The 24,855-nt window shown below is 41.9% G+C and overlaps 2 protein-coding genes and 1 long non-coding RNA gene across 5 annotated transcripts in view; all 3 read left to right on the top strand.

Moving 5' to 3' along the window:
• LOC135347007 (dynein axonemal heavy chain 12-like) overlaps positions 1-24,541 on the top strand; it is a 34,254-nt gene extending 9,713 nt beyond the window's left edge. The window contains exons 4-14 of one of the 3 annotated variants that reach the window (XM_064544817.1): positions 8,898-9,032; positions 9,344-9,513; positions 9,932-10,144; positions 19,675-19,744; positions 20,367-20,451; positions 20,619-20,753; positions 21,002-21,171; positions 21,595-21,807; positions 22,471-22,675; positions 23,296-23,386; positions 23,547-24,541. In XM_064544817.1, coding sequence (XP_064400887.1) covers positions 8,898-9,032; positions 9,344-9,513; positions 9,932-10,144; positions 19,675-19,744; positions 20,367-20,451; positions 20,619-20,632 — 687 coding nt within the window. In that variant the 3' untranslated portion in view covers positions 20,633-20,753; positions 21,002-21,171; positions 21,595-21,807; ... (1 more) ...; positions 23,296-23,386; positions 23,547-24,541. Of the gene's footprint in view, positions 1-8,897; positions 9,033-9,343; positions 9,514-9,931; positions 10,145-10,784; positions 10,989-19,674; positions 19,745-20,366; positions 20,452-20,618; positions 20,754-21,001; positions 21,172-21,594; positions 21,808-22,470; positions 22,676-23,295; positions 23,387-23,546 lie in introns of those variants that run through there. The other 2 variants (XM_064544818.1, XM_064544819.1) reach the window with 2 other exon arrangements.
• On the top strand, positions 278-1,603 carry LOC135347018 (uncharacterized). The gene is made up of 3 exons (XM_064544837.1): positions 278-401; positions 742-788; positions 958-1,603. The coding sequence occupies exons 1-3, from the start codon at positions 279-281 to the stop codon at positions 1,157-1,159; spliced, it is 372 nt and encodes a 123-aa protein (XP_064400907.1). The 5' UTR covers position 278; the 3' UTR covers positions 1,160-1,603.
• LOC135347037 (uncharacterized) lies at positions 6,051-8,381 on the top strand. The gene is made up of 4 exons (XR_010398220.1): positions 6,051-6,921; positions 7,005-7,680; positions 7,737-7,900; positions 7,956-8,381. It is a non-coding gene; the product is annotated as an uncharacterized LOC135347037 (long non-coding RNA).
• Positions 24,542-24,855: the final 314 nt, after the last annotated feature.

The following is a 24,855-nucleotide window of genomic DNA, read 5'->3' as shown; positions in this document are numbered from 1 at the left end:
CACACACACACACTATGACTGCACCCCCCCCCACACACACACACACACTATGACTGTGTTCCCCCACACACACACGCACACACACACACACTATGACTGCGCCCCCCCCACACACACCCTCCCACCACACACACACCACACACACACACACTATGACTGCACCTCCCACACACACACCACACACACACACTATGACTGCGCCCCCCCCCCACACACACACACATACCCTCCCCCTCACTCACACACACACACACCCTCCCATCACACACAGGAAGCAGATGACGTCAGTAGCTCAGCGTATGAATGCTAATCGAGAGGCTCGTAAATGTGGTGGTGGTATGACCCGAACCTTCTCCCCCCTCACTCCTATCATACAGCGCCTCTACAGCAAGTCAGATGAGGTGAGAGACACTGTACATGTGTGTAGCTTGTGTGCAATACAGTAGAGTTACGTACGCACTGTATCATACCTGTTTGGTAGTGGCCATGCACCAGGCAGAGGTTTGGGGGCCCATTAACCTGGCTGTAGTATAGAGGGACACATGCTATAAAAGATGTTTTGGGGCTCATTAACCTGGCTGTATTATAGAGGGTGGCCTGCTAACACTTGGGAGACTTTGGGGCCCATTAACCTGGCTGTATTATAGAGGCTGCATGTACTTGTAGGGTATAGACAGGTTTCAATGTAGCCAACAGTATAGACTTTAGTAGCCACCTACATTGTTTGATTTCTGTGCCCAGGCTGATAGCAAGAGTGAGAGGTCCTCCAGGAGCCAGAGACACACAGAGTGAGTTATCCCTACACTTTACTGGGAGACCACTCGGCCATTGCATACACTTGCTAGTGTCACTGTGTATTACCAATCGTGTGTGTACACTATAGCAGTCACTTTAGTTGCAGCATTATTTCTGTTCTTTATAAATTACCCCCCACCCACACACGCCCACACACTGTAGAGATGCTAGGAGATCGGCTCCGAAAGTCAAGTTCTCTAAAACTATTACCGAGTTTCCATACTACAGTCGCTATGACAACCCGACAGAGATGAAATCAGTATCAAGCCCAGGTCAAAGTCCGTCCCATAGTCACCATGGCAAGTTGGATGGGGACTCGCTGAGGGTCAAAGGTGAAAGCTCGAAACACATCAGAAAAAATTAATTATTATTAGCATAGCACAAACTGTTCATTATTTTTATTGCTTATACTCAAGATTTGTATGTTACTAATGATAGTGTCATTTGCCATATGCACAGTGTGTAATGTATGTAGGCCCTGATAAATTATGCTAGGAATAATTTTTAGCATAATTAGGTGTCTAAAGATAAATAGCATCAATGTCCATTTTTGGTAAAGATCATTACATTAAGTTTTGCATAACGACATTTTCATGGCTTGAAGGATTATCACCAATATTATGAGAATCATGATTATATTAATTATGTCGTGTACATGTGTCAGTTATAATTAGCTTTGCATGCATGTGTGCTGTGTTTATGTATACGTCTTAATTTTGTCTATAATTATTATGTCGCATTTTTGGATTTTTAATAATAAGCACATTTTTCGATCCGAGAATTAATAGACTAATGGGTAAAAATAATGTTATCAGGGCCTAGTGTGAGACTCTTCAATACCTAATAATTTAAAGTTGGAAGTAAAGTTCATAGCATTCCTATAACAGTGTACCTGCAAGACCAGCCCCACCCCTTTTAGGAGTGATATATAATGGGCACAATTAATATGGACCACACCACTTCAGACCTATATCACTCGCACTGCAGACCTATACATAATTATTGAATCATTAAGCTTTATGTATAGCAACTCCTGATTATAGTTAATTCTGAGAAAAAGCATAATTATTATGACATGCAACATAATGGAAAATTTAAAATTCTCCACCACTGTTTCTTTCCCAGTAATTATAACAATGTTACTCTTCAGCTTCTTTCGATTTATTTCAGCTAATTGAACATGATAGAAATAAACACTGGAGAAGATGAGGACGATAATAAGCGTGGTTAGGGTAAACCCCAGTCTAACTCCACTGTTGGCCGTCCGGTTGCATGTGGTTGTGCTGATGGTCGCACTAGCAACAATAGTGTCACAACTGAACGCACAATCGAGAGGCTGGAAATTATCGGCCAGTAAATAAAAGGGAAGGCAAATAGTGACAATAAGAATCATGCCGATAGTTACCAATTGATTGAATGACTTGTCGATGTATTCTTTGTTGCTATTTAAATTCGTGTCCAAAGCAATTGATTAACTCGCTAGCAATTCCCAGTAGAACACAGAAGGACAGGAAAACTGAGCTTGCAGCAACTTTAGTGCTGCTGCAGAAATCAGTGGATTGTGTCATCCCAACAATAGCCGAGTAGATAGTGTTGATCTTGATAAACATCGTGATCAAATCAAGCGCAGTGCAGTGTACCAATCAGGCGATCTTGTTTTCTTCACATGTTGTTGTTTTATCTTCAGCAACTTTAACAACTTTTTCAGAACTGACGGAACTATCTGAACAATGATTAGAGACATCCCCAAAGAGGAAGCAGCTGTTTGTTTAATATTGAAATGTTGTATATATAATAGGATACAATCACTTATAATGAAAACACCGTGGTTGCTGATGCCTCGGTGGATATGTCAAAGCAAAATAGATACATAAAATAAAGCTATACTATAGCTGGTATAGTTTTACACATTATATATCATAATTGCATTGCTGCATGCCATGCCAGGCATCAAAGTGTGCATGGGTAATGATTGCATGACCATGATTATTGTTAAGAACATTTCCTCCAAAATTGTGTGCTATAATAGATCTACTGTATTATTATCTTTATGCGATTGAAAATGCTAAATAATGCTGTTAAGTGCATGGCATGGTTTTTTTGAATGTTTTGCAATCAGCTATTCCACTCCACGATAATATATAACAACCGAATATAGCTACTGCACTGGTTAGTAGGTACCTTGCAATTGCATGGTATCAATTTTTGGGCACTGAGATCTATCTTGGTCACTGCACATAAGGGAAATTGCGAAGAAAGCAAGAAGACAAACTGGTTTTATAATTATATACAGAGAGCCCAATACCATCACAGATATGAATTATTAAGACCTACTATTACTTTAATTTTTCCCAAGAACAATTAGAGAATGGAACTCACTAAAATTCGATACGAACGCTTTGAACTCTGTGACACAGTTTCTTCAACAAATTAATGTAGTTTAAGTGCATGGTAATTATTTGTGTATTGTTACAGGTCTCAGATTAATAATTATTAACAGCTCCATATAATAGCTACTTTCTTAGACCTTTGCATTGCATAAAATTAATTTGTTTATAAAAAAATAAGCGTGACTATTGTGATAAATGTGTATAATTATAGCGTGAAAACCTCACATCATTTTTTACAGTGCATTATTAGTTGACGAATCCGCTGATTAAATGCTTGCAAGTATACACACACTCACAGAGATCAGCATTATCAGTTAAGACACCTGAAAACTACTCAGTTTTAGGTCTTGTTTTCGATGTCAAACACTTTCAAGTGTTCCAGAAACTTGAAACAATTAAGTTTTTACATAGATATAAACAGGAGCACATTACAGAATGTGCTCCTGATATAGAGTCTAATGGTGTATCACTAAAAGTCAGCTATATACTGAAGGTTAATTAAGTGTAGTACATTTTCTGTTTTGTAAGTTATTGAGTTAATTATACAGGGAACAGATTTGTATTAGCTTCTATTCTGCTAAAAAAAAAGAGATCCTATTCGTAAGTAAAAAACATAAAGGCAACAGACTGCATCAAGGCGGCAGGTTGCTTAAAATAAAATTTATATGAATATAATTAGCTTCTATATTCATGTCTGGCGCCTTTAAAAAAAAAGAAAAGAGATGATTATACGTATTAAGTAAAAACAAAGTGGATGGCTAGTCTGCCCGGCTGCATAAAACAGACTGCATAAAGGCAGTAGGTTGCATAAAGGCAGTAGGTTGCATAAAGGCAGTAGGTTGCAAATAAGGCAACAGGTTGCATAAAGGCAGTAAGTTGCATAAAGGCGACAGTGCAGCTATTACTTTTGAGAGACAATTTAAAAATGTTGAGCAATTGTAGATCACAGAAAGGCCTAAATAGATCCAGAGACTATACCGTACCCTCGCGAAAATAAGCCCATCTTGAATAAATGCCCATCCCCTCTTTGCTTCAAAGTTCTTGCACAAGGGTATTTTCACTTGATTATAGCCCAGCCAGAATGAAGAGTTTGAGCATGCGCAGTAGCTTAATGCCTTAATGTTGACTAGTGAAGAAAGGAAGTTTTAGGTAGTAGCTAGTACGACTATACTCCTTGCTGGACCAAGATCAGACATATAACTTTCTCTGTATGGATCTGTTTGCCCTTGAAGATGTATATGCAGGGAACAAGTAGTCCTATATGCAGAGAAAAGAAAACACAAAGTCCAAGAAAGTTATCACACAGGCCAATTTTGCAGGTTATCTTGCCTTGGTTTTCTGAAACAAAGTACCTGATAGCTGCTCTGTAGGAGTATGACCTACCATCCTTGGGAAGTTTCTGCTACATTTGACATCGACACAAGTGACAAGCAACGAATACAGTCAAGAGTCCACTTCTTCTTGTTCATTCTCTTGTCATGCTTTAATCATACTCATGCATTAGTTTATAACATTGTTATCAATGAAATGTTCATACTATGATCATAATTATAGAGCAAAGTGTATACCTCGATTTGAGGCCGGGAGAGATTCTAATGAAAACTAGCCGTTCGGGATTAAACGCCCAGTCCCCTTCGCGAGGGAGGTTGGACACAGCCAAAAAGTTAATAATGACGTAATCTTTATTAAAATACTTGAACCTTGAACCTACTTTAACAAGCTCTTTTCTAGCCAGCAGGCCACCTTTTCATTCTGGAAACAAGAGTATACTTAGATGATGATATAGCTGAGCTATACATTCACTCTACAGTGGCGTAGGAAGCACGGGTGCTCAGGGTGCTGGAGCACCCCCTTATCTCAAGCTACCTTACCTACTTGCTCCATGAAGCAGCTAGCTAGAAGTCCAGCTAGTAGCTAGCTAGCTAGTAGCTAGCTAGCTAGCTATATATTAGTTACTAAGCTAGCTATACTAGCATAGTTACGTACACAGTACAAAGGTCAGCTAGATGAACCACATTGCATCGTAGATATCTCGAGCAAGCGCATTGCGAATCTGCAACAAGCAAGTCTCCTCTCATTTTTGACATCAATGGTAGCCATGAACTAGTTGGGCGGAGCCCGTTGGGAACGGGTGCCGGGCTCCGCCCAGCTAGCCATGAACAGCTACTAAAGAGAGGGTAGCTAGACTATAGATCAAGTGTAATTGGATCCTAAAATAGACATGCTGTAGTTAAAACATTCACTGCGAAGATTGAAACGTTCCTCCGAAGTACAATGACACATGCAATGCAATCTTTATTCATACCCACTTAATAGATTTAAAGTATATAGCATAAAAATTTTGATACTGATAATTTTATACCAAATTTGCTCAGAATTAATCTCCGGGAATGTAGAGTGCTAAAATTTTCCTGGGGCAAGCCCCCGAACCCCCAGATTTGTAAAGCACCCCCTTACAAAAACATCTTCCTACTCCTCTGCTCTACAGCACGATAGCTTCTACTTTATAAAGGTCAGAGGTCAGTTTGACATACAGAACTACGACCTTTGTGAGAGGTCACCCCTTTTAGGCACTGCACGATTTCTCTGGAGGGGCGCAGTAGCTAAAAGTTAACTAATTTGCAGCAGCAGTAACATGAAGGGGCTACTTTATCACAAGAATCAGGGCGCGATGTGCAGTCAAACTTGCAAATTTACTGCACAAAACATAAGCTCACGTGATAATTCATTAGTGACCTTTTGACCCTGTCCACCCGCCCCTTTTCTAGTGGGAGGGGGAGGGGCTGGTGTTTATTTGGAAATGAACCACCAGCCCCTCCCTCTCCCACTCCCCCTCGTACTAGCTAGCTAGACATCATGCTAGCCTCGATCCCAGGCCTTACTTTTTCTTGCTGTTGTCACTGTTCATCCATGCATAAAAGACATAGTGAGGCAGCAAAGAAAGAAATGGGCGTACAGTTAAGAAAAAGTAAGGCCTGGTTTGGGAAATCGCGTGATCCACAAGGATTTTTATGAACGTGGGCGATATGTAGCCCACAATCATGACGTAAGATATTCTCCCACGCATTCAGAGTTAATAAGACTGTACTGAGCATGAGACAACCACCAAGCTAGCTGTGCTGCAAGTCAGATCAGAGAACCAGCGTGGCCAGCTCTGGTGGCAGTAGCTACCTGCTATATGATAATGATGACTAAGCTATTCTTGATCTATACTATCAGTAGACTATATAATAGCATGTAGAAAGACACAAGAAAAGGTGATAGTCTGATAGAATCTGAACACATATTACTAGTAGATCATCTAGCTAAGCCTAAGGTATAGCTAGCTATAGTGCTTGCAAACTTCCAGTTCCAAGTCCATGTCCAGCTTGCTGCAGGCAAAGTTTTAGTTAGTCATAGATCTCTGCGTGGGCAGTCCAACATCTCTAGCTCAGTATGCCCACGCTCATTTTCACCCTTCTACCACCCTTCTACCCTCACGCGACTTCCCGATACAGGCTCTCCTTTTTCCTAACTCTACGTCTATTTCTTTCTTTATTCCTCCAATTAATATCGTATTTTATCTCATTGAACGATTAATACAGTATTTTATCTTATTGAACGATTGTGATAAAGAACAGAAAAAGGAGAGCCTGTGTAGAGGCTAACATCATGCCACGTGGATCAGAAACGAAAATAAAGCAAGAATGAAGAGACTACAGGATACTGATTGCAGGCTTAAAGAGTCTATCTTCCTGTAAGTGATGCTTGTGAGCAGCACTATTACAGTATTTATTGTTCTCCAACATAATTATAACAAATTGTTGTCCCTTGTTTCAGGTGTGTTGTCAGATGAGGCTGTGTGGTGAGTAGCTGTATCACAAGTCAGTGGAGAACCAGGAGAGGAGCATCCTAGAGAATGCTGTAGGTTCATACCGTAAGATCTCGATTTAAAGCGACACTTTTTAAAAAATAATTACGAAGCCAGAGGTCGCATCTTTTGGAGGTTAAAAAATTATATTGAAGCCCTGGTGTCGCATGTTTAGAGGGTTGCATCTAATTGGAGGTAACTTTACAGAGTCTACTTGCCTCGATTTCAGGCCGCTTAAAAACACTGATTTTCCAGTGGGCTACAATCGAGGCTAGGGAGTGGCTACATCTACCTCTATTTAGAACGCGACATTAAAAAATAATTATCAACGTAGCTGTCGCTACTTTTAGAGGTCAGAAAATTGCTGAAGCTCCTGGGTGTCGCATATTTGGAGGGTCGCCTTAAATCGAGGTCTTACGGTAGTATAATTTTATTATCTATATAATTATAATTATTATGGCCGTTCAACAATCCCTATAATTACTCTATACATTTTGTCCATCTTGAGAGCAGTGAAAACTCGTCTAAAGACATTTGTATTTGAGGGCACTACTCTAAACCTGCGGCCATCGTGCTTTGTCTGCATCACCATGAACTATGAACCCAGGTTATGCTGGCTGCTCTGAACTACCAGACAATCTAAAGGTAACTATCGGTACTTTCTATTTAGCCTCTATGCATTTCAATATTTCTCTCTGTAGGTGTTGTTTCGTACAGTGGCCATGATGGTGCCAGACTATGCCATGATTGGAGAGATCTCTCTACTCTTATGGTTTTGTGGATGCTCGTAATCTGGCCATCAAGATTGTCATGACCTATGGACTGTGTTCAGAGCAACTCTCCAGCCAACTCCATTCTGACTATGGTGGGTACAACCCACTGTACTGTATACTCGACCTACTCACTATTGTACACTGTAGGCATGCGTGCAGTCGAGTCAGTGTTGGTGGCAGCCGGTCATCTGAAACTGAAGTACCCTAACAAACATGAAGATGTGTTACTGCTCAGATCCAGGCCTACCGTATTACTAGAATATTTTGTCGGTAAAAAATCTTTGCGATCTAACTATTCCGTTCTATTCCCCTACCAAATTTTGAATTTAAACATATCATTTGATTCCTAGCTTTCAGAAAATCCCCCAAAATTTGAAATTGCAACTAAAGTTATGGCCGTTTAAAGAGCCCCAGTACCACTTGTACTTTCTAAGGTCATGTTGTAGTGGAATTTAAAGTGTTTAACAACCTCCCTCCTATATACAATACCATTGCTATTCATCTACCGTAGTAACCCCCCCCCACACACACACACACACACACACACACACACCCACACACACACACACACACACACACCAGGCAAGACCAAGGTCCTAGGTACGCAAGTTATTGTCGTTCAAAGAGTTGTTATCCAACCTTGGTCATTATCCAAACTGGTTCTGTTTGATAGTTAACTTTGAGTGCTCATAACTTGAATTATGCATTTTCACGATCAAAAGATTCATTTTGTATCTCTTTGAAATAGCTATAAATATTATGGTATTGATGAGTGTGTGCTGATTGGTAGCAATGTGTTGTTGTTAGTTTGTTTGTTTGTGTATTGTTGTAGCACACGCTAATTGTGCGTATTGTCCGACTAGCTGTTCATGCGTGTGTGTATACCTAGTTATAGGTTGCTATTGATGTGCCCACACTGGTCGGTGGTGGTCGTTGGTACTAACCACCGGCCTCTACATTTTAGGGGAGATTTAGAAATAAAAATAGCCACTATACTTTCGAAATAATTATTTGCTAACTTAGACTATCCATAACTTATTCTATTTGTCACATGACATTTATATGGTGTACGTGCTCGTCACATGACAGGCCAAGTGCCTTGAGTGGCTTCTCAAGACGGTGAAGAAGAGGAACGAACAGTCGGAAGTGACGGAGATACTGGATGAGTCCGGTGTGACCCCCGCCCACTTTGCAGCACAGGGAGGACACCTCGACTATCTACAGGTGAGTGGGCGGATGTATGAGTGGGTGGGTGGATGTGTGCTGTTAGTGTAATAAGTGCTTGCTCAAGTCTGAAACGTGTGTATCACATAGCTACTGTAGCAACGATAACTCCAATCATGTTTTTGGTTTTAGAGTTCTAAGTCTAGCTGTATCTCTCCCCTACCCCACACACACACGTACACACCGCTCACACACACCACACACACACCACACACGTACACACACAGACACACACACACACCCACACCGCTCACACACACACCACACACACACACCACACACACACCACACACACACACACCCACACACAGCTGCTTATGGACTTTGGCTACAGCATGGTCCACACGGACAGGGAGAACCAGAAGCCAGTGGACTGGGCCGATGCTATGGGTCAGAATATCTGTGTCCGCTATCTCATGATGTACGAGACTTGTTGGGCACTCTCCGGAGAACTGACACACAATGCCGAGCAGCTCGCTATGTAAGTGGAGGGCCTTTAATTAGGGATTGTGTAGTGTGTGTGTATGGTGGTGTGTGTGCAAGTCTGTATGAGAGTGTGTCACTGGGAGAATTGCTAGTGTCTACCGTATAGCCCGTAATTTTCAGTAGGGGCAAAATATTCGTGGTTGAGCAATATTTAGTCACTTTGTGGATAGTATGTTCGTAGTTGCTGCTTTCACTGCAGGTAAAGGTGGTCAAGGTCGCTTCATTCGTGGGTAAAATATTGGTGGTTCAGCTAGTGTTCAACCATGAAAACCACGAATATTTTGCCCCACAAAAATTACCCGCTATACGGTATTAGATATTTAATTGTTGATAACCTAACTACACCACTCAATTGTCTGCACTGTTACTGTAATAAGCCCCTCCCCCTTACCACACCCACCCCACCCCCTCAGTGTACAGAAGGAGAATGGACAGTTACGAGATGCATTCTCCAGTCTAGAGAAAGAGCATGAGTCTGCCATTACTAAACTGCTGACTAGTCACGAGGAGAGACTGACTAAGATGAGGGAACATCACGTCGACCTCATGGCATCAATACTGCACATGAACCAGGACACTCCGCCCACTGGAGGGGGAGGGGCTACTGCACCATCAGCCAATAAGAAGTAAGTGCAATCACTCTGTAATGATTATTCTACACACGTAATTATTTCCTTGTGTTCGTATATATAACCGTGGGTATATCTCAGAAATTACTTTGTGCCCAAAGTTAGTAATTATCCGTGGTCCATTTGACCCAATTTTATCAAACAAGAGCACTCTTGTATTACCGTATATGCTCGATCAGAAGCCACTCTTGTATAAAGACCGCACCCAAATAGTAGCCTCCCTTGCTAGCAAAATGAACATTTAGTAGCCGCTCTCAAATACTAGCCTCAGTGAACTTTGACTCTAGCATTTCTGCACGTGGCAGCCAAAAACAATTATTACCAGCAGCTAGCTACGTGTACGTAGCTACAAGTAGCAGCTTGTTAGTGCTTCACAAAGTCTTTCTCATGACAGAGTTTAAGTTTATAAACAACAATTTAATGACAAACTAAATATTTTGGAGCTAATAAACGCCGCTCTTGAACAGTACGTGGCCTCTCTTGAATTGTAGCCTCCTCTTCCAGCAAAATGAAACATTTAGTAGCCGCTGCTCCTGATCAAGCGTATACGGTAATTGTCATAAATAGAGTTTTCTGTAGCTCTCTTTATAACCTATCAAATGATGCCAAAAGTGAATTATCAACCCCCTCCCCCCAGCATGGGTCAAGTACCTGTGTGGAAGGCGCCCCCTGGACCACCCACTACCCCTAAACGATCCTCCAATCGTCCCCCTGTACCCCCGGATCCTGCTGCTAAGAAGAGGTCGTGAGGGTCAAAGGACAGAGGTCATGAGGCGGCAGATAAAGGGGAGGACCATAATACCATTGACTATCGAACAGCCACCCCCCAAGAAGTGTTAGAGTGAGTGAATAGTATAAATTAATGTGCAGGTATGTACTACATGTACATGTCCCCCGTTTAATCAATTGGTTAGTGGACTCGTTCAGTCGTCATAACTTGAATTCCGTGGATCCAATTTTATGATTTTCCGAAAGCTTAGAAAAAGGCCTTTCAAATGGTACCAGATATTTTGGGAGATGACAATTTTAGCACGATACCATGTAATAATAGCCCATAGTTCAAAGTTGAATTATGACCACATCTAAATATTGGATTGAAATACATCATTTGAAAGGTCTCTTTCTTAGCTTTCAGAAAATCATCAAATTTTTGAAATTGGGGTCACGGTACTAAAGTTATGGCTGCTGAAAGATGTTCAAATACAGCAACATGTCCATGCTTGAATTATAACTAGTGTTCCTATACACACACTATGACTGCACCCCCCCCCCCCCACACACACACACACACACACACACACACACACACCACACCACACACACACACACACCTCTCCCACCACACACAGGAAGCAGATGACGTCAGTAGCTCAGCGTATGAATGCTAATGGAGAGGCTCGTAAACGTGGTGGTAGTATGACCCGAACCTTCTCCCCCCTCACTCCTATCATACAGCGCCTCTACAGCAAGTCAGATGAGGTGAGAGACACTGTACATGTGTGTAGCTTGTGTGCAATACAGTAGAGTTACGTACGCACTGTAGCATACCTGTTTGGTAGTGGCCATGCACCAGGCAGAGGTTTGGGGCCCGGCTGTATTATAGAGGGTGGCCTGCTAACACAGATCCAAACACATGCTATGGAAACTTTGGGGCCCATTAACCTGGCTGTATTATAGAGGGTGGCCTGCTAACACAGGTCCAAACACATGCTATGGAAACTTTGGGGCCCATTAACCTGGCTGTATTATAGAGGGTGGCCTGCTAACACAGGTCCAAACACATGCTATGGAGCCATTAACCTGGCTGTATTATAGAGGCTAGTTGTAGGGTATAGACAGGTTTCAATGTAACAAACAGCATACACTTATTTAGTAGCCACCTACATTGTTTGATTTCTGTGCCCAGGCTGATAGCAAGAGTGAGACGTCCTCCAGGAGCCAGAGACACACAGAGTGAGTTATCCCTACACTTTACTGGGAGACCACTCGGCCATTGCATACACTTGCTAGTGTCACTGTGTATTACCAATCGTGTGTGTACACTATAGCAGTCACTTTAGTTGCAGCATTATTTCTGTTCTTTATAAATTACCCCCCACCCACACACGCCCACACACTGTAGAGACGCTAGGAGATCGGCTCCGAAAGTCAAGTTCTCTAAAACTATTACCGAGTTTCCAGAATACAGTCGTTATGACAACCCGACAGAGATCAAATCAGTATCAAGCCCAGGTCAAAGTCCGTCCCATAGTCACCATGGCAAGTTGGATGGGGACTCGCTGAGGGTCAAAGGTGAAACTCGGAACACATCAGAAATAAATAAATAATTATTAGCATAGCACAAACTGTTCATTATTTTTATTGCTTATACTCAAGATTTGTATGTTACTAATGATAGTGTCATTTGCCATATGCACAGTGTGTAATGTAGGCCCTGATAAATTATGCTCGGAATAATTTTAGCATAATAGGTGTCTAAAGATAAATAGCATCAATGTCCATTTTTGGTAAAGATCATTACATTAAGTTTTGCATAACGACATTTTCATAGCTTGAAGGTGGATTATCACCAATATTATGAGAATCATGATTATATTAATTATGTCGTGTACATGTGTCAGTTATAAAATTAGCTTTGCATGTGTGCTGTGTTTATGTATACGTTTTAATTTTGTCTATAATTATTATGTCGCATTTTTGGATTTTTAATAATAGGCACATTTTTCGATCTGAGAATTAATGGGTAAAAATAATGTTATCAGGGCCTAGTGTGAGACTCTTCAATATATACCTAATAATTTAAAGTTGGAAGTATAAAGTTCATAGCATTCCTATAACGGTGTACCTGCAAGACCAGCCCCACCCCTTTTAGGAGTGATATATAATGGGCACAATTAATATGGACCCCACCACTTCAGACCTATATCACTCGCACTGCAGACCTATACATAATTATTGAATCATTAATTTTGATTAGCTTTATGTATAGCTACTCCTGATTATAGTTAATTCTGAGAAAAAGCATATAATTATGACAATACAACTTGTGGAAAATTTAAAATTCTACACCACTGTTTCTTTCCCAGTAATTAGCTATAACAATGTTACTCTTCAGCTTCTTTCGATTTATTTCAGCTAATCGAACATGATAGAAATAAACACTGGAGAAGATGAGGATGATAATAAGCGTGGTTAGGGTAAACCCCAGTCTAACTCCACTGTTGGCCGTCCGGTTGCATGTGGTTGTGCTGATGGTCGCATTAGCAACAATAGTGTCACAACTGAACGCACAATCGAGAGGCTGGAAATTATCGGCCAGTAAATAAAAGGGAAGGCAAATAGTGACAATAAGAATCATGCCGATAGTTACCAATTGATTGAATGACTTGTCGATGTATTCTTTGTTGCTCTTTAAATTTGTGTCCAAAGCATAGAAATAATCGATTAAATCGCTAGCAATTCCCAGTAGAACACAAACGGACAGGAAAACTGAACTTGCAGCAACTTCAGCTGCTGCAGAAATCAGTGGATTGTGTCATCCCAACAATAGTAGCCGAGTAGATGGTGTTGATTCTTGATAAACATCGTGATCAAATAAAGCGCAGTGTACCAATCAAGTGCAGTGTACCAATCAGGCGATCTTGTTTTCTTCACATGTTGTTGTTTTCTCTTCAGCAACTTTAACAACTTTTTCAGAACTGACGGAACTATCTGAACAATGATTAGAGACATCCCCAAAGAGAAAGCAGCTGCTATTTGATTATCGAGGACGCATTGAGAGTCACAACCTAACTCAATTCTCCAGCTGTTGATAATACTTGTGATATTGTTGCCATAGAAAAAGAAAAGCACTCCCATAATTTCAAGGAGAGATGTAATAAAATTGACTGGATTTTTCTTGCTATGCAGAGATAGACATAATGGCCAATCGTTAACGGGCCAAATAATATAATCATACAGAGAACAAAGACAACGATGGCAGCTCGGGCACTTGCTACTCGATCACCCTTGGAGAGTGTGATGGTCTCTTGCAGGATGGTGTTGAGCATGTCCACCACTAGGAGTGAGATAAAGACAACCTTGCTCTGAGCTATCGGACGCTTGCCCTACATGGGGAGGGAGAGCTGTAACTTAAGAAGACTATAATTATGCAGTAGTTTATAGGAGGTCATGCTCATACACATCCACTTCAGTTATAGCTTTGTATAATTATAATTAGATCTATGCAGTAGCCTGTGATTATATGCACTCACTGACATTGCTAATGTCTGGACTTAGACTGCATACATTTAGAGCTGATCAGTTCTTTGCTTTTACCTGGTGACAGTGACCTACAAATGTTGTTGAAAGGAGAAAGGATGGTGTGGGTGATTAAGAGGTGCACAGCCACAAGAAATACGGTGTGCATAATTATGGATGAGCCCCACCTATCCGTACAGTTTGGGGAATTCCCTTACTTTAGAAAACAAACAACGCCTTTCTTTGTTGAACAAAGCCCAAATACAAGTTATTAAAAATGAAAAGGTGCTGATGCCTCGGTTGATATGTCAAAGCTACATAACATAAAGTTTTATACACATGTTAATTTTGCTGCATGCAAAAACTCAGGGAGTGGGTAATGAATGACCATCATTGTTGTTTCAAGTCTGCATTAGCAGAGCCTAGTTGGGCGGAGTCCAACCAACGCTTCGCTCATGAGGGAGCGCAGCTTTGGTTGGACTCCGCCCAACTAAGCAGAGCCTTGCAACTAGCCTCATTCCCAGCCCCTCTCACCAGAGGGCCTGGTAACCACTGTTTGCGCGTGGGTGGATTCAATAGTAAATTTGTTAGTAAAACTCTTTGTAATTAACAATTACCGTATATGCTTGATCAGGAGCCGCGGCTACTAAATGTTTCATTTTGCTGGAAGAGGAGGCTACAATTCAAGAGAGGCCACTGTTCAAGAGCGGCGTTTATTAGCTCCAGATAATTTAGTTTGTCATCAAAAGTTGTTTTCACCTGCATAAACTTGAACTCTGCCATGAGAAAGTCTTTGTGAAGCACTAACAAGCTGCTACTTGTAGCTACGTACATGTAGCTAGCTGCTAATAATTTTTTTGGCTGCCACGTGCAGAAATGCTAGAGTCAAAGTTCACTGAGGCTACTATTTGAGAGCGGCTACTAAATGTTTCATTTTGCTAGCAAGGGAGGCTACTATTTGAGTGCGGCCTTTATACAAGAGCGGCCTCTGATCGAGCATATACGGTAACCTTTTGTACTATGGTCACCCGTGGTTGATAAAACTATTTAGTGTCAAGAGAGAGAAATCGCCATCACAACTCTAGGCTCATACGAGGAGCACTGATCTTACTGAGATGGCATCAAACAAGTGTCTGGAAGCAAGTAGATTTGCCAGAGCCGGTCGGTACTGACAGAAAAACGCCTACCACTCTACCACAGTACAAAAGAAGACAAAATCTGACTTTTCAACACTGGAGAGAGCTTGAGCAAGAGTAGAACAGAAGTAGAAGCCATCACAACAAAACTAGTCACTAGTCTAGGTCGTAAATGTTGTAAGTAGCTGTGTTATTTTATTAAAACTGCTGTGATTTGTGCAATGATATCATTGTAAAATATACAATAATTATACTGACTAATTTACTAAGATATCTCGATCCCTAAGAATCTTGGGGCAACTGACACATGCGCAGACAATGTATACCAGGCAGTCTTTCTCAATTGAGAGCGGCCTGGAATCGAGGCTACCTTGCAACCACAGTAATTTATAGTATCTATGTATGGTGAGCCTTTTGTTTCAAAATGGCGATACAAAATATGTTGGTGTCCCAAAAATCAACTCAATTTGTTTTATCAACTCAATTTTATCGACTTTATCTGGTAGGGATCGACTCGATGTGTTATATCAACTTGATTTTATCCAGGTAAGGATCGACTCGATGTGTTTAATCAACTCGATTTTATCCAGGTAAGGATCGACTCGATGTGTTTTATCAACTCAATTTTTTTCAGGTAAGGATCAACTCGAGTTTCGAGGGCGGCTTGATATCTAGGCTATCTATGGCTGTACTCACAAAGGCGCGGCGCTAGGCTCAGACAAGGGGCACTGAGACTCTTGAGGCCACATGCACGCCTACACAGCAGCTCAGAGTAGCTCAGATGGGGACCTTCTGAGCCTGAGATCACACAGCAGCTACTTGCTATGTTTCATGAACTCAAGAGTCAAGTAGACAAGCATTTAGTGATTTAATTTACTGTGATCTAGCACAAGTAAGCTGCTGTGACCTTCTGCAAGCGTACCTGGAAGGTCAGCTACTCTGACCTGCTGTAGGCCTGCCTGTGGACTCAAGAGTCTCAGTGCTTTGTCTGAGCCTAGCGCCTTTGTTGCAAGAGTATAGCCTCGATATCAATCCGCCCTCGAAACTCGCCTTTTCCCCCAGCGGCCTTGAATCGAGTCGATCCTCTCGAAATCGAGTTGATAAAACACATCGAGTCGATCCTTACCTGGATAAATTAGTCTCGTGGACCAGCCAATATAAATTATTGGGTCCGCGAGACTAGATAAAATCGAGTTGACATCGAGTCGATCCTTGATAAAACACATCGAGTCGATCCTTACCTGGATAAAATCGAGTTGATAAAACACATTGAGTCGATCCCTACCAGATAAAGTCGATAAAATCGAGTTGATAAAACAAATCGAGTTGATTTTTGGGACACCCAACACATGGTATTTTGTATCGCCATTTTGAAACAAAAGGCTCACCATATCTATGTTGCAACTCTATTGTCATTTATCAGAGAGACAATTAATTAGTGGGAGGGGGCGGGGCTGGTGTTTTATTCATTTCCCTTTTTAGGCTAAAAAGAAATGAATTAAACACCAGCCCCGCCCCCTCCCTCACTACTTTTGACTTTTGAGTTTTGCTGGTGCCACAGAAAAGCAAGAATGACTGAGTGCAGGCTTAAAGAGTCTATCTCTTCCTGTAAGTGATGCTTGTGAGCAGCACCAACATAATTATAACAAATTGTTGTCCCTTGTTTCAGGTGTGTTGTCAGATGATGCTGTGTGGTGAGTAGCTCTATCACAAGTCAGTGGAGGACCAGGAGAGGAGCATCCTAGAGAATGCTGTAGGTTCATACCGTAAGATCTCGATTTAAAGCGACACTTTTTAATAATTACGAAGCCAGAGGTCGCATCTTTTGGAGGTTGCAAAATTATATTGAAGCCCTGGTGTCGCATATTTAGAGGGTCGCATCTAATTGGAGGTAACTTTACAGAGTCTACTTGCCTCGATTTCAGGCCGCTTAAAAAAACTGATTTTCCAGTAGGCTACAATCGAGCCTAGGGAGTGGCTACATTTATACCTCTATTTAGAACGCGACATTATAAAATAATTATCAACGTAGCTGTCGCTACTTTTAGAGGTCAGAAAATTACTGAAGCTCCTGGGCGTCGCATATTTGGAGGGTCGCCTTAAATCAAGGTCTTACGGTAGTATAATTTTATTATCTATATAAAAAAAAAATTATAATTATTATGGCCGTTCAACAATCCCTATAATTACTCTATACATTTTGTCCATCTTGAGAGCAGTGAAAAAACTCATCTAAAGACATTTGTATTTGAGGGCACTACTCTGAACCTGCGGCCATCGTGCTTTGTCTGCATCACCATGAACCATGAACCCAGGTTATGCTGGCTGCTCTGAACACCAGACAATCTAAAGGTAACTATCGGTACTTTCTATTTAGCCTCTATGCATTTCAATATTTCTCTCTGTAGGTGTTGTTTCGTACAGTGGCCGTGATGGTGCCAGACTATGCCATGATTGGAGAGATCTCTCTCTACTCTTATGGTTTTGTGGATGCTCGTAATCTGGCCATCAAGATTGTCATGACCTATCGACTGTGTTCAGAGCAACTCTCCAGCCAACTCCATTCTGACTATGGTAGGTACAACCCACTGTACTGTATACTCGACCTACTCACTATTGTACGCTGTAGGCATGCGTGCAGTCCAGTCAGTGTTGGTGGCAGCCGGTCATCTGAAACTAAAGTACCCTAACAAACATGAAGACGTGTTACTGCTCAGATCCATCATGGACGTCAACCTACCCAAGGTATGGTACTATAAGCTAGGAGAGGCCTACCGTATTACTAGAATATTTTGCCGGTAAAAATCTTTGCGATCTAACTATTCCCCTACCAAATTTTGGATTAAGCAAATCCCCCAAAATTTGAAATTGCACCTAAAGTTATGGCCGTTTAAAGATCCCCAGTACCACTTGTACTTTCTAAGGTCATGTTGTAGTGGAATTTAAAGTGTTTAACAACCTCCCTCCTATATACAATACCATTGCTATTCATCTACCGTAGTAACCCCCCCCCCCACACACACACACACACACACACACACACACACACCAGGCAAGACCAATGTCCTAGAGGTACATGTACTAGCGGACACACTCACACTACTCAATGAGAGGGGACAGATGGAAGAGAACAAGACAGGTTATAGAGTCATCAACCCCAAGGCTGTCACTAGTGGTCAACTGTTTGGTCAGTTTGACCCTGTGTCACACGAGTGGACTGATGGCGTGGTAGCCAACACATTCAGGTGAGCCTAAGCCTGTGCATATATAGTTGCGCTCTATTGTAACAAAAGCACAAGGCTATAGCTTTTCAACAATTCAGCTGTTTTTGGTAGCCTGTAATTTTTGTTTAAATTCTCTAATTTCAAATCTAATTGCTAGCTCTGAGAACAACCTTTCCAATGGTGTGCTTACATGTAGATGTAAGTTTTGTGATTAGTAGAAATCTGGCAATTTTAGCAAAAGCAAAGTATATAATAGCCTTGCGCTTTTTACAGCCATTTTGATAGCTACGTACGTATCATTGCGTGGTTGATCAGTGCTTATATCTGTGTGTGTAGGGAGTTTGCACTTGCACAAAATGATGACCGTAAGTGGGTGGTGTTTGATGGTCCTATAGACACTCTGTGGATGGAGTCCATGAACACTGTACTGGATGACAACAAGAATACAAAGATTAGACGAATGGTACGCAAGTTATTGTCCCTCAAAGAGTTGTTATCCAACCTTGGTGATTATCCAAACTGGGTCTGTTTTGATAGCTAACTTTGAGTGCTCGTAACTTGAATTATGCATTTTCACGATTAAAAGATTCATTTTGTATCCCTTTGAAATAGCTATATGGTATTGATGGAAGCTACACGTTTCATGGGTCCCTTTTGTGACCCAACAACTACTATTACTCCCTTATAAGGCTTGTTAGTTACCACAACATAGTTCGGGGAAGCCTAACAAATTCTCTATGTGCAGAAACTATCTAAAAACTCGATGTCCCTTTTCATTTAATTTTTTACCAGCCTGCCTGTTTCTGTGCTTCGAAAATAACCAACTATACGGTATTAGTCCATGAATCGTTGATGAAAATCTGTCACATAATTGGTAACCTTCACACCCCCACACACACACTCCACACACCTCACACACACCCCACAGGATAGTGAGGACGACCGGAGAGAGCTCTTGTCTGGCAGGACAGACCCAACAGCTGCAGGCAGGACTACAGGTACAGTGAGTGCTACTAGATGTTCACTATCAGCTGTTTGCACAGACCTTGCTAAATACTAAATCATTCACTGCATTACCACAAACCACCATACAATGTTGCTATGCAAATAGTATAAATACATGTACATGCATGTAGTATAGTTATAAATAAGAAGAGCAATGATGGCTTCTAGAACTAGACTATGGGAACTCATAGAACACTGGGGATCTACCAATTAACGCTTTATGCTGAGACTTGCATGCTGTTCAGCCTTCACACTGCTTTCCATACATGCAGTGGACAGATTAGTAGCTATACAGGTATACCTGCTTGTATATGCAAGCTAGTCCCAGCCCATTCTCTACTTCAAATCCTTACCATAATTTGTATGTGAGTTTCCATACCACCAAGAGTAGATAAGAGCATCTACCATTGATACCACCTTATAGCGGGGAATTGTCGAGGGTCTAATTTTATCTCGCAGATTAGCGAGAAAATATCAGCCCTCAAAAAGTACCATACAAGTTCTGGAAGCCATCATTGCTCAGGATGTTGTTAGAATAGCAACATTCTATGGTGATTTTGTGGTAATGATAAGGATTTTAGGACACCCACACACACACACACACACACACCCCAGCGTCTCTTGTCAGCTGAGCTGCTCTGGAGCGAGGGCTGTGATGAGTGTAAGAGTGGCTACAGGATGGAGGAGAACATCTGCGTGGGTGAGTGGGCGTGTGAGTGTGTGGGCGTGTGCTTATTCGACCATGTTTCTCTAATAGAACGCAAAAATTAATATTAAGTAAAATCCACTGTTCTTGTATACGGTACTGACGGCATTTAATAGTTGTCACATGATATTCATATGGTATACGTACTCGTCACATGACAGGCCAAGTGCCTTGAGTGGCTTCTCAAGACGGTCAAGAAGAGGAACGAACAGTCGGAAGTGACGGATATACTGGATGAGTCTGGTGTGACCCCCGCCCACTTAGCAGCACAGGGAGGACACCTCGACTATCTACAGGTGAGTGGGCGGATGTGTGAGTGGGTGGGTGGATGTGTGCTGTTAGTGTAATAAGTGCTTGCTCAAGTCTGAAACGTGTGTATCACATAGCTACTGTAGCAACGATAACTGAAAAAAATGTTATCATATTTTTGGTTTTTAAACGTAGATATTTAGGTTCTAAGTCTAGCTGTATCACTCCCCTACCCCACACACACCACACACACACACACCACACACACACACACACACACACCACCCACACACAGCTGCTCATGGACTTTGGCTACAGCATGGTCCACACGGACAGGGAGAACAAGAAGCCGGTGGATTGGGCCGATGCTATGGATCAGAATATCTGTGTCCGCTATCTTATGATGTACGAGACTTGTTGAGCACTCTCCGGAGAACTGACACACATGGCCGAGCAGCTCGCTATGTAAGTGGAGGGCCTTTAATTAGGGATTGTGTAGTGTGTGTGTATGGTGGTGTGTGTGCAAGTCTGTATGAGAGTGTGTCACTGGGAGAATTGCTACTGCTAGTGTCTACCGTATAGCCGGTAATTTTCGGGGAGCAAAATATTCGTGGTTGAGCAATATTTAGTCACTTTGTGGATAGTATGTTCGTAGTTGCTGCTTTCACTGCAGGTAAAGATGGTCAAGGTCGCTTCATTTGTCGGTAAAATATTCGTGGTCCAGCTAGTGTTCAATCACGAAAACCACGAATATTTTGCCCCCACGAAAATTACCCGCTATATAGTATTCGATATTTAATTGTTGATAACCTAACTACACCACTCAATTGTCTGCACTGTTACTGTAATAAGCCCCTCCCCCTTGCCACACCCACCCCACCCCCTCAGTGTACAGAAGGAGAATGGACAGTTACGAGATGCATTCTCCAGTCTAGAGAAAGAGCATGAATCTGCCATTACTAAACTGCTGACTAGTCACGAGGAGAGACTGACTAAGATGAGGGAACATCACGTCGACCTCATGGCATTAATACTGCACATGAACCAGGACACTCCGCCCACTGGAGGGGGAGGGGCTACTGCACCATCAGCCAATAAGAAGTAAGTGCAATCACTCTGTAATGATTATTCTACACACGTAATTATTTCCTTGTGTTCGTATATATAACCGTGGGTGTATCTCAGAAATTATTTTGTGCCCAAAGTTAGTAATTATCCGTGGTCCATTTGACCCAATTTTATCAAACAAGAGCACTCTTGTATTACCGTATATGCTCGATCAGAGGCCGCTCTTGTATAAAGACCGCACTCAAATAGTAGCCTCCCTTGCTAGCAAAATGAAACATTTAGTAGCCGCTCTCAAATAGTAGCCTCAGTGAACTTTGACTCTAGCATTTCTGCACGTGGCAGCCAAAACAATTATTACTAGCAGCTAGCTACATGTACGTAGCTACAAGTAGCAGCTTGTTAGTGCTTCACAAAGACTTTCTCATGACAGAGTTCAAGTTTATAAACAACAATTTAATGGCGAACTAAATATTTTGGAGCTAATAAACGCCGCTCTTGAACAGTACGTGTCCTCTCTTGAACAGTACGTGTCCTCTCTTGAATTGTAGCCTCCTCTTCCAGCAAAATGAAACATTTAGTAGCCGCGGCTCCTGATCAAGCATATACGGTAATTGTCATAAATAGAGTTTTCTGTAGCTCTCTTTATATCGTATCAAATGATGCCAAAAGTGAATTATCAACCCCTCCCCCCAGCAGGGGTCAAGTACCTGTGCGGAAGACGCCCCCTGAACCACCCACTACCCGGCCCTAAACGATCCTCCAATCGTCCCCCTGTACCCCCGGATCCTGCTGCTAAGAAGAGGTCACGAGGGTCAAAGGACAGAGGTCATGAGGTGGCAGATAAAGGGGAGGACCATAATACCATTGACTATCGAACAGCCACCCCCCAAGAAGTGTTAGAGTGAGTGAATAGTATAAATTAATGTGCAGGTATGTACTACATGTACATGTCCCCCGTTTAATCAATTGGTTAGTGGACTCGTTCAGTCGCCATAACTTGAATTCCGTGGATCCAATTTTATGATTTTCTGAAAGCTTAGAAAAAGACCTTTCAAATAGTACCAGATATTTGGGAGATGTCAGATTTAGCACGATACCATGTCAGAGTTTCATCTAGGATTTTAAGTTTGGGGGGGAAAACCGCGCACGCCAGCGTGAAAGTTTGGAGGCCACGCCAACTTCTGGTTACCACACCCCTGTTGTTGGTGCCTATTAGCAACTCCATGTAACTTGGTATGCTGGTTGTGATTGTGCACAGTATACAACACTAGAAACCACATGTACCAAAAGCAATGAATAGATTTGTGGTAAGACAGACAATCATCCTCTAGCAAAAGACGTGTGTTGGGTCTAGTACTCAAACTCTCCCCTTTCTTTTGGGGGGGAAGCTTCCCGCCCCCCCCCCCCCACTATATGAAACCCTGCATGTAATAATAGCCCATGGTTCAAAGTTGAATTATGGCAACATCTAAATATTGGATTGAAATACATCATTTGAAAGGTCTCTTTCTAAGCTTTCAGAAAATCATCAAATTGGGGTCACAGTACTAAAGTTATGGCTGCTGAAAGATGTTCAACTTCTGCAACATGTCTGTGCTTGAAATATAACTAGGTACCTATACACACACTATGACTGCACCCCCCCCCCCACCACACACTCACACGCATACCCCCCCATCCACACACCAACACACACTCACACACACACACACCCTCCCACCACACACGCATACACCCCCCCACACACATACACACCCTCCCACCACACACAGGAAGCATATGACGTCAGTAGCTCAGCGTATGAATGCTAATGGAGAGGCTCGTAAACGTGGTGGTGGTATGACCTGAACCTTCTCCCCCCTCACTCCTATCATACAGCGCCTCTACAGCAAGTCACATGAGGTGAGAGACACTGTACATGTGTGTAGCTTGTGTGCAATACAGTAGAGTTACGTACGCACTGTATCATACCTGTTTGGTAGTGGCCATGCACCGGGCAGAGGTTTGGAGGTCCATTAACCTGGCTGTATTATAGACGCTACTTGTAGGGTATAGACAGGTTTCAATGTAGCCAACAGTATAGACTTTAGTAGCTACCTACATTGTTTGATTTCTGTGCCCAGGCTGATAGCAAGAGTGAGAGGTCCTCCAGGAGCCAGAGACACACAGAGTGAGTTATCCTACACTTTACTGGGAGACCACTCGGCCATTGCATACACTTGCTAGTGTCACTGTGTATTACCAATCGTGTGTGTACACTATAGCAGTCACTTTAGTTGCAGCATTATTTCTGTTCTTTATAAATTACCCCCCACCCACACACGCCCACACACTGTAGAGACGCTAGGAGATCGGCTCCGAAAGTCAAGTTCTCTAAAACTATTACCGAGTTTCCAGACTACAGTCGCTATGACAACCCGACAGAGATCAAATCAGTATCAAGCCCAGGTCAAAGTCCGTCCCATAGTCACCATGGCAAGTTGGATGGGGACTCGCTGAGGGTCAAAGGTGAAAGCTCGGAACACATCAGAAAAAAAAATTATTATTAGCATACAAACTGTTCATTATTTTTATTGCTTATACTCAAGATTTGTATGTTACTAATGATAGTATCATTTGCCATATGCACAGTGTGTAATGTATGTAGGCCCTGATAAATTATGCTCGGAATAATTTTTAGCATTATAGGTGTAGATAAATTAATAGCGTCAATGTCCATTTTTGGTAAAGATCATTACATTAAGTTTTGCATAACAATTTTTTCATGGCTTGAAGGATTATCACCAATAATTATTATGAGAATCATGATTATATTAAAAATGTTGTGTACATGTGTCAGTTAGCTTTGCATGTGTGCTGTGTTTATGTTATAATTATTATGTCGCATTAATTTTTGGATTTTTAATAATAAGTACATTTTTCGATCCGAGAATTAATAGAATAATGGTAAAAATAATGTTATGAGGGCCTAGTGTGAGACTCTTCAATACCTAAAGTTGGAAGTAAAGTTCATAGCATTCCTATAACAGTGTACAGTAGACTCTCGGTCACTCATGCAGCTTGGCCGGAATAGCGAGGTGG

This window comes from Halichondria panicea, chromosome 13 (assembly GCF_963675165.1).
Source record: "Halichondria panicea chromosome 13, odHalPani1.1, whole genome shotgun sequence".
Taxonomy (NCBI): domain Eukaryota; kingdom Metazoa; phylum Porifera; class Demospongiae; order Suberitida; family Halichondriidae; genus Halichondria; species Halichondria panicea.
This window is presented reverse-complemented; position numbering and strand designations above follow the sequence as displayed.